This window comes from Cydia fagiglandana, chromosome 12 (genome assembly GCF_963556715.1).
Source record: "Cydia fagiglandana chromosome 12, ilCydFagi1.1, whole genome shotgun sequence".
Taxonomy (NCBI): Eukaryota; Metazoa; Arthropoda; class Insecta; order Lepidoptera; family Tortricidae; genus Cydia; species Cydia fagiglandana.
Genome location: NC_085943.1, coordinates 13,133,083 through 13,150,279, shown reverse-complemented (window position 1 = coordinate 13,150,279; position 17,197 = coordinate 13,133,083). Strand labels below are relative to the sequence as shown.

Below are 17,197 nucleotides of genomic sequence, written 5' to 3'. Positions count from 1 at the left end.
AATTTTTTTCATGATACTTTAAATGTCGACCGAAATCATGCTGAAGCTTACATTGCCACTGAAAATTTGAAAAAAAAAATACTCTCTGTTAGTTAAGGTTCAATTAAGGCTGTAGACCCAAAAATACGAGTATTACTTTATTTGGGCGGGTTACATCAAAATCGGGCTCGGCACGTTGTGGCGCGATCTCATAATTCTTACCTCAGTCGGCTTATCGTTATCATCGTCTTCTGGCTTCTCCGGCCTTTGTATGCACAATATTTTCGGTAAAAAATCTATAAAGACCTTCCGGACCCAAGGTGCCATATGATGGGTGACCGGGGACCTAAAATTAACGTTCAGCACCACGATAGTGACCACTACTGATAATGTGACTAGCATCATAGTGAACAACAAATATTTTCCTAAAAGTGGGACAGTGAGTGAGGTGGGGGGGATAATTTCTGCTAACAGCAAGAAGAACACGGTCAAGGAGAGAAGGATAGATATGCAGAGTGAGATCTTTTCTCCGGAGTCCGAAGGTAGATAGAAGACCAGGACTGAGAGGAATGAGATGCCAACGCATGGGATGATAAGATTGACCGTGTAGAAGAGGGTTTTTCTTCTTAGGGTTAGGTTGAATATGATGTCGGGGTAAGGCTCCTCGCAGCAAGAGTAGAACTTTTCATTTCTGGTGGCCGGCACTCGCATGATATCCCACTCTACGGATATATAGTATTCTGATAGGTCGATGCCCATTCCTATCGCGTCGGAGTCTGGCGTTTGCTTCAGATGCCTCAAGTCCACCTGAAAGAGAATGGATGATTTGTAAAATAATTCTAATGAGATTACAATTATACATATTCTGACAAGTAAAAGGCTGTAGATGCATACAAAAAAGTCAATTCAAACAGGTATAGGTACGTACTCATATATTATTATGTATATTTTACTCATTCCGATTTCTTTATTTAACCTATCTGCAGTCTCTTTTTTATAGATTGTTGATTTCTTTCGGCATGCTATACGAATACAAATGCATTTATGCATTTTTTATTAATGTGTCTCTATTTTGAATTCGTCTTAATAAATAGAAGACGGCCAGCCACACAATTTCCACAACAGTGCTTCCCACTCAAAACATCCCAAAAAAGAAAGAGCGCAAGAAGCGAGTACTCAAGGTCATTGGCTATTATCAGCCCCTTAAAAGATTTTACTGGGGGGCGCTAATTTTCTTCCAGACATTTATTGCCTCCAAAGTGTAACAGCGATCAGAGATTTCATTCCAAATGCAAACAGAGCAAAGGTAAAACGAAGGTCCAGTTAAACCAATATAAGTTCTCTCAGATTCTTATAGTTTTTATGGATAGCGTAGTGCCATTACACTGGTTTACTCATGGATTGAGCTCGCTAGCGCTTGTGATACTTGCTTGTGAACAGAGGCCCAGATATGCGCTGATAAGATCGGAACAAAATCTCTAACACACGAAGGCGCGAATGTGAGCCTGAGCCTTATTTATGAGCAAGTCGGAACCTCAGATTTATTGGCTTCCCCACCCGATAGACGGCCGTCTTCGGCCTATCGCTGTAAACTCCATTGGAAACTTTTTATTACTTCCTCTCTCATCGAGAAGCATATCTCATTGTCCGTATTATTTATTGCCCGATAAATATTACACTTGACAGAGTATTGGCCGTACTTTATGAGGCTCAATCTTGTTTTGCTACGAGTTTATTGTGAACTTGTTTATAGAGCTTTTGCGGTTTTATAAAACTTTTAAATGACTTTGTCAAGTTTTGTGGAATAGCTCATGCGATATTTTTTATTCGTTTGTAACTTTCATTCATATGACTGTTTCAAACTTTTGCGTGTGACACTTTAAGAAAAGTTTAATGATTCTCTACCAAACAGCTGTCTCTCGTATTTAAATTCTAGGGGACAGCCGGGTTTATGTGCCTGTATTAAAGTAATCTAAATTGCCGCATTTGAAAAAGCAGGTACGTTTGGAAAAAGGAACGTAGGTACTTTAAATCAATCAACCAAAAGGTATTGAAACAAAAACTAGCAGATTCTACATGTCTTTACTTTTTATGACAACGAGCAGACGAATCACGCCGCCAATGAACAGCTGCAAGACCGCCAAGGGGTTGCAAGTGCGTTGTCCTTTATGATAGTAGACTAGCCCAGGACCGTGATAAGTGGCATACACACAGACTCAGAGCGGGCTATGCTCAGCAGTGGGCAACAGGAGGCTAAAATGATGACGACGATGATAAAATGACGAAACAAAGTATGGGCTCATGCCTGAGCAAGTTCAACGAAAATTCGCTAGGTACGTTTATAAACGGACTTATGGATACTATCCATACCTCTTTCCATCCCGCTTTGTCCTGGGAATGGTGGGCCTCGATACTTTGGAGCTCAGACAAAAAGTGATGTTAATAGTGCATTACCATTCTCTGGTCCATGGCGGGATCGACAATCCCACTGTTTTGGGCCGGATGGGTCTAGCAGTTCCCACGCCGAGCTTCCGTTTGGAAGGTGCGAGTACTGGCGGCGTGCGCCCCGCGCGGCAATGCCGGCGCCTCCTGGCGAGCCCTGAGACACGCACTATGCATGCCGCAAACGCGCCCACCGCCCGAGCCATCTCTCTAATAAATAATATACTCACCCAGGTCCCTGATGCCGACTTATTCTCTGACAGGTTGGGGAAATTTATCATTGCCACCATGTCTGCTCTAAACCATACCGAACTTGGTAGTTAATATTAAATTTTTACCTTTGTTTAAGGCTATGCCACTATTTGTATTTGTTTTCCTATCTGCTTCCTAATTCTATTTGTTTTGTTTTCACTGTATTTAAGTTTTTACTTCTTTGAATTTATAATTTGTTAATGTGTCTTATCTTCTATTTTACCGTGTAAGCGAATTGGTAAACTACTGTAAGCTATATGAGAGAAATAAATGGTATTGTATTGTATTGTATTGTATTGTAAAAGTGAGTTCCCTCTTACCGTGTAACCATCGTAGCTCCAACTGCCGAACTTCATGAAGCAAGTCTGTTCGTCAAAGGGGAAGTACTCCACGTCGATCTCGCAGAAGGACTTGTAGATGGCCGGCGGCTTCCATATCACTTTGCCGTCGTAGTGTAGGATGGCTTTCGTCATTATCGTCACTTCGTAGTTACCGTCCGCGCTGTGAACAAAAATGAAATTAAAAGTTGAATCGATAGAATTTAATAGATATCATGTTATCCAGGGTAATACGACGAAAATCAACTGACGCAGTGATCTTAAAAATAAATAGGTGGAATAGGATAAGGTACCGTTAAACTAATTTTACGGTTCAAACTCCCGTGAGTTAACCCCGTTTTTTAACCCGTAAAACCCGTGTTTTTAGTCACTCGCGCAAAATCGGGAGATGAGCGGAGAGGAGGACGTGACTTTACACCGTAAAATTAGTTCAATATTAGTATGTCTCACGACAGTTTGAATGAGAGAACGGTATATTCGGATCCATAATACACAAGCATTACAACAGCAGTCTTGTAGCGTAAACTTACCTACCTACTGCCGACTGCATTGCACTGTAATGTTGCAGTAATAGTGGTGTAGTCAGAATCCGAACAGTACCTTTAGATGTTATAGTAGAACAAGTGAAGTACAAATATATTCACACAATACATATGCTAAAACATGACCTCCTTCGACTTTGCCGTAGTCAAGTAACAAAACAGCATTCCAGAATTCCTGAGAAATTCGAGTAGACAATTTACTCCGTCTTGAGCTGCAATGCAATTAATGACTCCTGCAATTTAAAAAGGCTTAAATCTGGAACTCGTAATTGCGATTTTGCTCAAGAACTTCCAGTTTTAATTAATTCCGCTATTCAACCGGGGTTGGATCTGCGGACTGAACTTGCAATGATTCCGTGTCTGTGGCGATGTCTTCCGACTAAAGTTGGACTCAAGGACATACGATTCGTGCTGGAGGGACAGTATAGGCCGTTTTATTGAGGAGTGATGGAAACACTTCACCTGCCAGATTTTGCGATCGTGCCGCTCCCGTACTCGATTAAAAACACGATTACATACTCGTATACAAACATACGGAAAGCTGAACGTCAATGTGTGTAAAAACTTGTAATACTTGATGTTTTGTTAGACTATTAATCCTAGTACCTAATGGAGCCATCGCTATCACTTAGTCGTTGTTGTTATTATTATTAGGACAGTCAGGACAATGGGTACTTCAATACAAACGGTTAGTGGTCGAACACAATGTCCAGCGACTATGAATCAGGTTAAGCCGTGCTCCTGTCCCGGCTTGATCTACTGACTTTAGCCCTTAATCGCAGATCAGTTACCAAATGAAGCATTATAACCCCGTGCCGCCCAATGTAATGTACGATATAAACTCTGTATCAATGGGATTTCATTCAAATAAAGTCTATTGTCTCATTTTTTTTTACAATTGAGATTTAACTATAATTTTGTATGGTGGGGGTACGAGATAGCGCTTCCAAAAAGCATTCCTAAGTTACGAATAACAACAATTATAATACGTGAATTAGAAGCAGTGGTGGCCGAGTGGATATGACGTCTGACTTTCAATCCGGAGGTCGCGGGTTCAAATCCTGGCTCATACCAATGAGTTTTTCGGAACTTATGTATGAAATATCATTTGATATTTACCACTAGCTTTTCGGTGAAGGAAAACATCGTGAGGAAACCTGCATACATCTGCGAAGAAATTCATAGGTGTATGTGTAGTCCCCAATCCGCATTGGGCTAGCGTGGGGACTATAGCCCAAGCCCTCTCGCGCATGAAAGGAGGCCTGTGCTCAGCAGTGGGACGGAAATAGGCTGAAATGATGATGATGAATCCGTGAATTTATCTTTTTTAAACATATTTTTTACTATAAAATACAGTATAATATTCAACGACACACTGACAATAGTAATTACTATACTATACTATGCTTGCACAAATGTGTTTAAAGACGCCACAAAGAGCTAAGTAGAAAGTTAAAAAAAACAGGTATAAAATTTTTAAAACAGTTATCGTAACCAAATTATATTAAACACAGAAATGGCCGCACGGGCTTCTCCCTAAAATCACCCGTACCCACACGTAAAAAAATAAAATTTGCATATAACTGGAGAATACATTATTTATTTGCAAGTCAAAATACAGGAATTCGTTCGGAATTCCATTTCGGCGCTTGATCCAATATCGTGTGTCTCAAGAACGCGTATCCGTGTTACATTCACATTCAAATTATTTTATTGGTGCGATGTGGCGAAAATGTTCGTTGAAAAAATCGGCAAAGAATGCATACCATAGGTACACTGATGTGTCGTTGGAAAATTTTAAAAATTTCTACATCGTATTTTGGAAACTTCCCATAATTTTGTATCGGAAACGAAACTTTTCATTTCTAACTTTTTTTGTGTTATTCCGAGAACATTACTAACTTTTTAGAAACTTTCTGCAACTTTTTTGTGTTGTTATTCTCTTCTGTTGTCTAAGCGACTAATAGTGGCCAAGTTTGTTACTGTCTGACCAAGCTAACTCTGCGTGGCATTTGCAATGACAAAGTGTGGTAGTGTCATAATTAATGTCAAATTTCTATGAAAATATAAACGCCACTATAATGACAATACCTCACTTTGTTATAATCAAGTCGTAAGTTTAAACAGAATTTAGAAGAAAATGTCGTTCTACTAATATACTTATTTAGTATGGAAATGGTATTACAAAAATTCATATATACCATAAATCAGGATTTCAAAAGTAAAGTGACCCAGGCGACCGTAAGCGTGACAACGAGTGATAATAGTTGATTCACCCATTTAGTAAAACAGAATGTTACATTTAAATTATTCCCAGGCCTTAATTATGCTAGGCTGGATTTTTGTTTTATTTAGATTGTAAATGGACTTGCAAGTGGAAAAAGATGGTCTGTAGTGGGAGTGGGAGTAATTTGCGGTGCCTCATTATAGTAACGTATGCAATTTAACCAGTAAAATGAACCATGTTGACCCAATGCAGGTTGCAATGCAATATCCTCGCACATGTATGCAGCTTTCCTTACTAGCTATTTACTTAGTGGCAAATATCAAATCAAATGATACTCCGTAACTAAAAAAAAAAAACTCTTTGTTACGAGCCATTTGCAGCCAGGATTTGAACCCGAGACCTCCGGATTGTAAGTGGACCGTCAATCGGACACCACCGCTTCCTTCCTATATTAGGAAAAAAGAAAAAGCTTTAACGCGGACTTAGTCGTATACCTGCTTTAATGAAGTTATAAATTTTACCGGGAGTTGAGGTGATCATTATAGCGTTTAAATTATACCATCTTTTTTACCTTTTCCTATTTTTAAATAATAATTATTTTACTTGTACAGAGTTTTCATTTTTAATTACTGAATCACGAGCAAAAGCTTAAAGGTACCTTTTGGATTTAGACTACACCAGGTGGCGTAGCATGGTCGCGTTTTTATTAGCTGTCACCAGGTCACCACACCTGTCACGCTCTAACATGTGGGTAAATGCGAAAGAGACGCATGATACGACACGCGATATAAACGCGACCATGCAGCTACCGCCGCAACATTACTTCAGCAGTAATGTGGCGCGACATTTCTGCCGACTGCGTTGCTGCCGCTAATGTCAAGAATCATGGCGGCAATATCGGTTGATTCGTAGTGGTCGGTATCACGAAACGCAAATCGATTTACCAGATTCCCACTTAACAAATACTAAGCGTATTTCAAAATCTTCACGGAACAGTAAAGTTAAAAGGCTCTTAAGATGATCAAAGTAATTGCTTTTAAGCAATTTAATTATCGGAATCGTATTAATTCATACTTCAATTAAGCCAGTTTTAGGTCAAGGTAATAACTAATAACTTTATTAAAGAATATTTTTTTAGAAGAGTCTTCTGGACTCTTTCTATTTTTAGGGTTCCGTAACCAAAGGGTAAAACGGGACCGTATTACTAAGACTTCGCTGTCCGTCCGTCCGTCCGTCCGTCCGTCCGTCCGTCCGTCCGTCTGTCCGTCTGTCCGTCCGTCCGTCCGTCTGTCACCAGGCTGTATCTCACGAACCGTGATAGCTAGACAGTTGAAATTTTCACAGATGATGTATTTCTGTTGCCGCTATAACAACAAATACTAAAAACAGAATAAAATAAAGATTTAAATGGGGCTCCCATACAACAAACGTGATTTTTGGCCAAAGTTAAGCAACGTCGGGAGTGGTCAGTACTTGGATGGGTGACCGTTTTCTTTTTGCATTTTTTCCGTTTTTTTTGCTTTATGGTACGGAACCCTTCGTGCGCGAGTCCGACTCGCACTTGCCCGGTTTTTAAAAGACTCACAACTATAAATCCTGACAAGTTGTTTTAGCGCAATGTTTGGTGAAATAAGTGTCGCCCGCGTAATTCCGGACCGATACACCTTCAGGGAAAAAGCTTATACTCCCATCTAAAATACCGGCAACTCACTTGCGACCAGGCCCCAATTTCACATCGGTGACAGGTGCGACGAATTGTAAAATCACTGTTGCTGACGTCACAGGCATCCATGGGCTACGATTACCACTTACCATCAGGCGGGCCGTATTCCTGTTTGCCACCATCATTGTATTATTAAAAAAAACTTTATTATATCGGAAAAAAACAGATATTTCTCCTGCGAAGTTTCTGACAATTGTCAAAGATTTAGAAGAATTGTAGGTAATTCTTGACAGGTAACGAGTTATATGTCGGAATTTCGTGACAATTGTAGTGTTTCTTGTGACAATTGTCATAAACTTAGCAAGAGAAATATCTGTTTTTTTCCGATATCATAAAGTTTTTTTAAATAATACAATGATGGTGGCAAACAGGAATACGGCCCGCCCGATGGTAAGCGGTAACCGTAGCCCATGGATGCCTGTGACGTCAGCAACAGTGATTTTACAATTCGTCGCACCTGCCACGTTGGTGAAACAGGGGCCTGTATGGTGTTGGAAGTGTCGTATGCTCGTTGGCCTTCTATCTAACTATATGATAAAAAAGTGAGTAGTCAATTAAAAACGTTATACTGGAATCAGTTACGTATCGCTGCCATACATGACCCAAAATTTTTTTATTAAGCTATGAGCTTCATCACATCTGATATTTGAGTAATTCTAAGCATTTCTAGCCTGGGGTGGGGGGGAGGGTGGGATACAAAGACGGCCGCCACCCGTCATCTTTAAAAAAAATCTATTCTGATCCTGGTGGGTACTAGGGCAAGTTTGGTATCATTTTCGTATAAACCAAAGACGTAGAATTCATTGCTGATATTTGTTTTTTTCAGTTTCATAGTAATTTTACAAGAAAAACGTAAAAAGGTGAAAAATTTGGTTGGATATTTTTGCTACGCGGAGCCGAAACTACAAAAGATAGAAAGTTGAAATTTGCACACTAGATTATATTTATAAAGTGTACAAGAGATAAGAAGCGATTTTGAGAAATTCAACCCCTAAGGGGGTTAAAAAGGGGATGAAAGTTTGTATGGGGTTCAAGTTTTATTTTAAGCTAGGAATTTGAAACTTCGTAAAACGATATATTATTAAAATACAAGAAAACTAATTTCAGCGTTTTTGAAAATTCATCCCCTAAGGTGGTGAAAAAGAGGTTGAAAGTTTGTATGGATATCAAAAAATTTTTCGAACGCGGGACTTGAATCTTTGTATTTGGGGATATTATTAAAAGACAGGAAAAGTAATTTCAGCGTTTTGTAAAATTCATCCCCTGACAGGGTTAAAAAGGGGTTGAATGTTTGAATCCATTACAAATCCGAGTAGACACACATTTCTTATTGCCTCCCAGGCTTGAAATGCTTAGAATTACTCAAGGAACATATGTGATGAAGCTCATAGCTTAATAAAAAAATTTTGGGTCAACTTTATAACTGCTTCCGCTATTATACTCTTATGTCATGTCATGATTGTCATGAGTTATTGCCAACACTAATGATAACAACAAGTGGTCGAGAATTAGTCAAATTTTGCTCGTTATCAGTTATTTTTTAACTGTTATTTTATAAGTTCCTTAATAACTCAAGTTAATTATTACAGAAATGACCAAAAATTCATTGACACAAAACCTAGGTACATGTATTTGACAAAAAATAAAATCTACAATAATTTAACTGAAACCAAATTTTCAAAAATGTTCCTTTGGCTTTGATACGACATACGCAAAGCTTTTTTTATTATCAACAATATGCACGTAAAAAAATGTTTGCGAATTTTTTCGCCATTTTGTAAAATGTAATAAAGAGTCTGTATAGAATCGAGATCAACCTGATGCACACTTCACTTGACTCCTAAAAGCCGCTGAAGCTACCACATTATTAAACAACGAAAATTGTCTCGAGAAATTTAGGTTACGCTGTCATCCATTAGGTGAAGCATTAAAAATAAACTTAATATTCGAGAAACAGGCTTTTAAGGGCAGGTGCCTTGGGCTAGCTTTTAAGCTAAATGCTAGCAATGATGAAGAGTTTAGGACTTGCTTTGACATAAACTAACTTTGCTTTGACCACAAAAACTACAATGTCGAAGCAAATGAACAATGTTTTTTTATAAGATTGACAAAAAGGACGAGAGATTTAGAGTGGGTGCTATTCTATAACGAAAGGGTTCTTTTAAGGATACCTCTTTCAAACGAAATTTAGATGTCACGCCGCATAAAACAAATGTCCGCTAGTTTGAGACAGTGAAAGCGTGTTCGTCGATTTACCGTAACATAATTCAATAATAGGGTTAAATTAACCCTTTAAAAAAAGATCCAAGTAATTTACAATCGGCTCGATTCGGGAAATGAATTAGAGATTCACTAGATATGAAATAGTAAAGATATGTGACATTCCACGACAAAAGGTACCTTATGGCGGCTGGCACCGCGATTCGGGAAATGAATTAGAGATTCGTTAGATATGAAATAGTAAAGTTATATTATCTTTACTATATCGTATCTAGTTAATCTCTAATTCATTTCCCGAATCGCGCCGAATGACCCGGAGAGTTTTCAAGGTCAGAAACTTGTATTTCGTCAGGTGATAATCAAAACTCACTAATTACTATCACAAGTGATAAACAATTATTGAGATGGATCAATAACTTAATTTAAAAAAATGGTTAATAAGCTACAAGCTTTAAATTCTAAGCTATAAGTACCTAAGCTTTCCTGAAGGCACAACTCAAACTACATATTGTAACTAAATACTACAGCGAAACATTACCTAACATGCCAGTAAAATATTAAATATAAAGTAAAAACCAAGAGCTCTCAGCTACGTCACAGGTGCATTAAAACGTTTCATACTATCTCTAAATAAAACGCGCCACTATATAGGAAGCCATTCTGCATAGTTCACGTCCCAAGACACATTTTAAAGGACATTCTGCCTTATCTACCCATATTTTAAAGCTATTTTACGACTCAGCGAAAGCGTTAAACTAGTTGGTTAAGCTGTTTTGGCGCTAAAATGTTGCGTTCACGGGATATATTTAGTTTATGAAACTTTGTTTTTATTATCACCGCGAAGAAGGCCAAGGATATTGCGTGACGGGGTGTATGTAGGAATAGCGCAAAGAAAACGCGAATGTTTAAAATGAAAACCGTTTTCTAACGAGGCTGTAAGGGTAGGCAGCATGTTTGTGATATTCTTACTGCTTACAATAAGGATTCTGTTGCATTTATGTATTATAGTTTGTCAAAACACTGCCTCATTTCAATCATAGACGGAAAAAATCATACTATATTTGTTTTACACTAGTACTAGCACCCAAATGAAAAGGATGAGTATAGTTTTCCTGGTTCTTACTGACTGACAAATTGGTTTGACCAACTAAGTAATATAACAAAGCATCTGTGTCGGTAGTCGACTGTTTTTTTAAATTATGAATGGGCTTACTCATGGCCACAGGCTAGCCGAGGCGTAGACGTGGCCTACGATGGAGCGAGCACGCCCAGAAGGTGCCTGTTCACTCTTGATTGACTTTTAATGGAAACTCATAGGTACAAAGATACCTGACCCTCTCAGCATAGACGTTTGTTTGTATGAGGATCAACTGTCTCTGCAGCTGGCTGACGTATTGTGTGTGTGACTTTGGGACTGCACATACTATGTTATGTTTAGTTATGTTTCACCAAAAGCAACTCACAGATAAATTTCAAACATAATTCACACGGTACTTGTAATTTCCATGGAACTCAGCACCACCCAAAGACTAGGAATCCTCTAGACCGAGTTTAGAGCAATTATTTCATGCAACTGATGATGCCAAAAATGCGGGGGTGCGCGGGACGAGGTGAGCGAAGCGAAGTCCCGTGCCGTGATTGGTCCATTCAAAGACACGAACGTCACACAAAGACACTTTCGACTCGAACATGGAGTAACATTACCGTATGCGTGGCAGAGGGGGTAGCGCGACTATGCTCAGTCTGGAGTAGATATGAGCGCCGCGCCGGCGCGCCGCCGCCGCCGACAAAATTTTCGCGCCGCCGCCGCCGACGTTGCGCTATCGGCGTGGCATCGGCGTGACCTTGTAGATAGTTTCAGAATCAGATGATATATATTTTAGGTAGTTTAGATCTTTAACGGGGCTAGTCTGAATAGCTTATAGACATTCAAAAGGTATTTTAGATCCAAAAAATTCAAAAATATCGATCATCATCATCATCAGCCTACTCTCGTCCACTGTTGGACATAGGCCTCTCTTATTGCACGCCATTGAGCACGATTTGCGTCATTTGCGGCAACTCTGATCCAGTTCTTGCCAGCCGCCTTGCGAAGGTCATCGCTCCATCTAGTCTGCGGGCGTCCTACGCTACGTTTGCCGATGCGCGGTCTCCACTCAAGAACTCGTCTACCCCAACGGTTATCGGTTCTACGGCTAATATGACCGGCCTACTGCCACTTCAGCTTGCTAATCCGGTGGGCTATGTCGACGACTTTAGTTCTCTGACGGATGACTTCATTTCGAATACGATCCCTCAGAGAGACTCCGAGCATAGCCCTTTCCATAGCTCGCTGAGCAACTTTATGGACCAGTCCTACCGTGAGTGTCCACGTATCGGCTCCGTATGTTATCACGGGTAGGACGCACTGATTGAAGACTTTTGTCTTCAGACTCTGTGGGATTGATGACGTGAAGACTCGACGAAGCTTCCCATATGCTGCCCAGCCCAGCTGTATCCTTCTATTCTACTCTTTCTCGAAGTTGTTCCTTCCTAGCTGCAGTATTTGCCCGAGGTAGACGTATTCCTGAACAACCTCGAGAACAGCCCCTTGTACTGCAATAGGTCCCGGAGCAACACGTTCGTTGAACATAACTTTTGTTTTGTCCAAATTCATCCGGAGACCTTTGCGTTGAGAAGAATCAGCTAGACAGGTCAGCTATGCTCTAAATCCTGCAACGTCTCAGCCATGATGACGATGTAGTCCGCAAATCGCAAGTGTGAGATGTACTCGCCATTAATGTTGATACCATGTTCCTTCCAGTCGAGCGTTTTAAATATAATATATCCTCCAATGCATTTGTGATCAATTTGGGGAAATCACATCCCCTTGTCTCATACCACGATGCATGGGAATAGGCTTAGTCTGCTGGTTTTGGACTTGGACAGTCATGGTAGCTGCGTTGTACAGACATCTCAATACTTGGATATATCGCCAGTCGACTTGGCATCGCTGCAGGGAATCCAGAACAGCCCAGATTTCAATGGAGTCAAAGGCTTTCTCATAGTCCACAAATGCTGTGCAGGTACAGGTGCCGATTATACTCCTCAGTCTTCTGTATAATCTGCCGCACTGTGAAGAGAAAGTCTCCCATCGAAGAGAACGGCGTTAAAGATGTTCTGGAGCTCCTTCAGTGCAGGTTTGCCTCCCGCTTTCAGAAGCTCAGTTGTAACGGCGTCGAAGGCGTCGGAATCAGGTCTTCGGTATTAGGTGGAGCTCGGCCTTGGCCATAAATCGGTTTATTGGGTCGATATTGGTTAATGACGGACCTTGATTTTCCCCACTTCGGCTCTTTGGACTGTCGACCAGACGTTTCCCTAATACAGTCAATCCGCTACTTCTTACTTAGCACAAAAGATAAGGGCCACGCAAAGATCTTCCGACTAGGGTCTCGCCAAGATTAAGACCGCCTCTGATGCTGCCCGATATCGTTTATACTACATAAAACAATTTCGTACCTTTGTTCAATAAATATTGCTTGAAATTGAAAAATGCACTTATTTTATAACTTTCTTACAGCAAAAATATGTATTTTCCGTAATATTTTGGTTCTAATTCTTTTTTCATTAATCAAAGGTGTTTCAAGGCCACGCCGCCGATTCGCCGCCGCCGCCGACCGATTTTGACCGGCGCGCCGCCGCCGGCTAAATGCCTATCGGCGCTCATATCTAGTCTGGAGGATGTTTTGTCTGTGGCACGACCGCATACCAGTGTACGTGCCAGAACGTGAATTCACCTCTCGTTTGGAAGCCGCATTATTATTTAACTCAGCATTGCTGGTGTAAATCGTCCAATGCTATTATCTTTTGACTTTGTCTGCGTGAAATTAATTAATAGAACAACCTATGTCCTTCCCCGGGCTCAAACTATCTCCATATCAAAGATCTAAATCGGTTGAGCGGTTTGAGCATGAAGAAAATAAATAACATAATAGACAGGCAAACACAGACACTTTCACATTAAAAATACATACATAATAGTTTTATAGTTAGACCAAGAAGTCTGCAACCATTTTGATTGCCCACGCTGTGAAAGTGTTATTTATGCCTACGTCATAATTTCATAGAAATTTGAAATTTAAAATAACACTTGCACTGCGTGGATTATCAAAATCGCTGCGGACTTTTCTTGGTTTAACTGCATATACATCTCGTGACAAGTCTCATTGCGCTGTGGCATGTAACCCTTCAGTTAAAACACCAGGTCAGAGCCGTTATTGCGCCCCAGAAACCTTCACCGTAATAAAACCTTGTTTCCAGCCATGTTTAGCACTGATGCTATTTAGATTACGCTATGCACTTATCACCTCTTCCGCTCGGGCGACTCCGCGCATTCTGACTCAACGCAGACGCCATTCGACATTTAACCTTTCACACCTCAAATAAAGTCTACTTTGCATTGGACAGGTTAAGGCTAATGCATAGAAATGGGTGACGTAGCGAAAATACGAAGTTTAAACGGGAGATAGCTTGGTGTACTATAATGTTGAAAGCATTTAGTTTTGGTAAGGGAGGTATTTAACGCTAGAATGTTGAGGTTGGGTTATATGATATAACAGAACAGGGTAACTTTAGAGTAACTTATCAATGTACAATTTGAAGGGAACTTTTTAACCTAATAGAGAAACGCATGAGCCGTCACGAGCAGGCCTCCAACCCCCGCTCACCTGGGAGAGAATAAACGTACTTTCGTTTGGGCCAAATACATTTCGCCAAATTTCACTTCCCAACAAACTTATCGCAATAGTTTCATTTCCCAAAGGAACCTTTAGCAAAGTCACACTTCGCATATAATTTATTTGGTCAAATTATCATTTGGCATGATTTTACTTTGTCAAATGTTATTAGGACAAAAACTTATTTAGCAAACGTTTTTTATTGTCTAATATTATATTCCAAAAAGATGTTTGGTCAAAATTGTCACTTTGCAAATTTGACAAATAGGCATCTCTATTTAAATTTGTACTTTTTGTTATGTTAATATCGGTACGTTAAATTCTACGTAATTTGGGTGGGTTGGGTTAGGTTTGAACTGCGATTCTCACAAAACGGAACTGCTATCAGAAAAGTGGGTTAGGTTAGGTTAGAACTGTGACCCTCACAGAATCGAAATGCTATTAGAAAAGTGGGTTAGGTTAGGTTAGAACTGCGATCCTTACAGAAACGAAATACTATGTACCAGAAAAAGGTCATCGAAGTGGATTAATTAATTTAATAGTATAACGAGATGTAAAAAATTTGCATGACATTTTATTTACTATTTTTGGGTTACAATGATTACTTCGGTGTTATTTGCTTTAATAGAATAGCAAGATGTAACAAATCTAGTTATCATTTTACATTAAAATGGAGTTTTAATTTTAGTGATCGTTTACTACATATTTTTGGCAGTAAGAATGTTTTTTTTTGACGTTACATTTTCTGCAGCCTCCTAAGCTCTCTGTTGGTATGTAAATTGTATGCCATGCAATATTTTGGGACATGTAAGTTATGCTTAATGATACATTAGACTAAATAATATTTGGTAAAATGAAACTTGTCCAAGTAATTATTTGCTAAACAATAACTTGCCAAAAAAGACTATTGCTAACTGAACATTTGCGATAAGTTGTTTTGCCAAACATTTTTTTGGGAAATGATAATTTGGGAAACATAGTTTGGGATGTGATACTTTGGGAAACGTTTTTGGCCCATTCGTTAGTAAACCGTGGACGAGGGATCCTCTCACGCATAGGGCTATACACCCATGAACGCAAGTTGATGTCGTTACCGGGATGCTGCTTAAATCATCTGACTCTGATGAAAAGACCTATTATTATATGTGAAAATTGAAATGTTTGGATACTGCGTGAATTTAAATTAAATTTGGTGCATATGTAGGGCTCTCTGCGCTGAAAACTTGCAAGACTTGTTGAAGCTAAGACCACCATGAAATGAGTCAAATCTGATACTGGTACGAAATAGTAGCTTATAATTTACTGTACCTATATATGCGTATTAGGGTTGATCTGCTCACTTCTCCTGAATCAACCTGTATACATACATACTGTGTCCACATTTTAAATTATTATCTAAAACTAGAACAGACAAATCTCCAATCATGGACAGTCAGTTCTTCTAAGATCTAAAGTTTAGTCGCCAGATATCAAAGACAATCGTAAGTTCTTGCGGCGTACGTACGTTAAGCCAATTTAATTCTAAGCGACAAAAACTATAACTCCCAGTTTCGGCTGCAGCCGATAAGTTTTTGCCAACTCAGGGTTAAACTTTACGAGATAAACTCAACGAGCTGTCAGGATAACGGGAAGTAATGGGTCTCCCAACAAGGAAATAAGACCAGACCCAATAAGACCCCGAGTTTGCGGGTCTTCACAACGAAAGTTAACTGTGATTGAAAAAAATGGAGTTTGAAACGACGGGCTAGTTTATGGAGTGGGATGTCGCCACGAACTCTTAACTATTAATTAGTGTTTATTGTTTATTTTTAACCTAAGAGCTTCTTGGGAGATTAAAGAGTATATATTAAAACTATATTGATTTAAACTAATGCGTGCACTTATATTTTATTGGCTGTTGGTTCGAACGTGACTTATAGTCAGACTATGGAAACGCGTCGCTGTCATTGTCAATTTCCATAGAAAATGAACAGTATTGCAGCTGCAGTTGGAAATGGAATGTCACTTTTAAGGTGGCATTCGGATGCCAACTGAAGCTGCATTAGGTACTGCCACCGTTGTATCTGTTAATTTCCTTGATAAAATGAGTAAACTAAATTGAACGTCATAATCGGCGGCAGTAACGCGGCGCCGTATGTCCTCATAAAATCCAGAAAATTAAGAAAGCGAGCGGCGGCAAGCGGCAGCAACGACGCCGCAAAAGTAAGGGCTCTATTAGACGACGCACGAACTCGCATGCGATTTTATTTACATTGCGGACTGTTGGTTACGTCCAATTCAACCGACAAATCAAAACCCGCAATGGTATGAAATTCGCATGCGAGTTCTCGCATCGTCTAAATCAGCCCTATTGCAGCTGCAGTGGCATCAGAACCTCATCTTTAGTGTACTGATAGCACTCACTTGTTGTAAAGCACGATGTCTGGCAGCCATATGTGTTCAGAAGGCACGTGGAGAGTTTTGACGTCGCCGTAGTCTTCCGGGTTCCACTTCAGTTTGTAGTCGTTCCACTCCTGCAGACAAATTTAACAATAATGTAAAAACTTGAACATAAATGGTGATATTTCAAAGTTTGGCCATTCCCTTCCGTCTTAGAAACGTTCTCTATATGTTCCAGATATAATATGGACGGCTAAAAGGACGGACTTTCTTATAAATATAATGTACCAACTATTGTAACTCCTTTTTTTGCAAATAAATATTATGAATTATGAATTATTATGAATTATGAATTACTCATCACATAAAATACCTAGTTT

The 17,197-nt window shown here is 39.6% G+C and overlaps 1 protein-coding gene across 1 annotated transcript in view; it reads right to left on the bottom strand.

The window, feature by feature from the left end:
- Nucleotides 1-17,197, bottom strand: part of LOC134669663 (acetylcholine receptor subunit alpha-like 1) — a 393,445-nt gene that overhangs the window by 5,694 nt on the left and 370,554 nt on the right. Inside the window, exons 4-6 of the mRNA XM_063527341.1 lie at nt 16,842-16,951; nt 2,994-3,174; nt 202-786 (exon numbers count right to left, since the gene is read on the bottom strand). Of these exons, the coding sequence (XP_063383411.1) occupies nt 202-786; nt 2,994-3,174; nt 16,842-16,951 (876 nt within the window). The remainder of the gene's footprint in view (nt 1-201; nt 787-2,993; nt 3,175-16,841; nt 16,952-17,197) is intronic.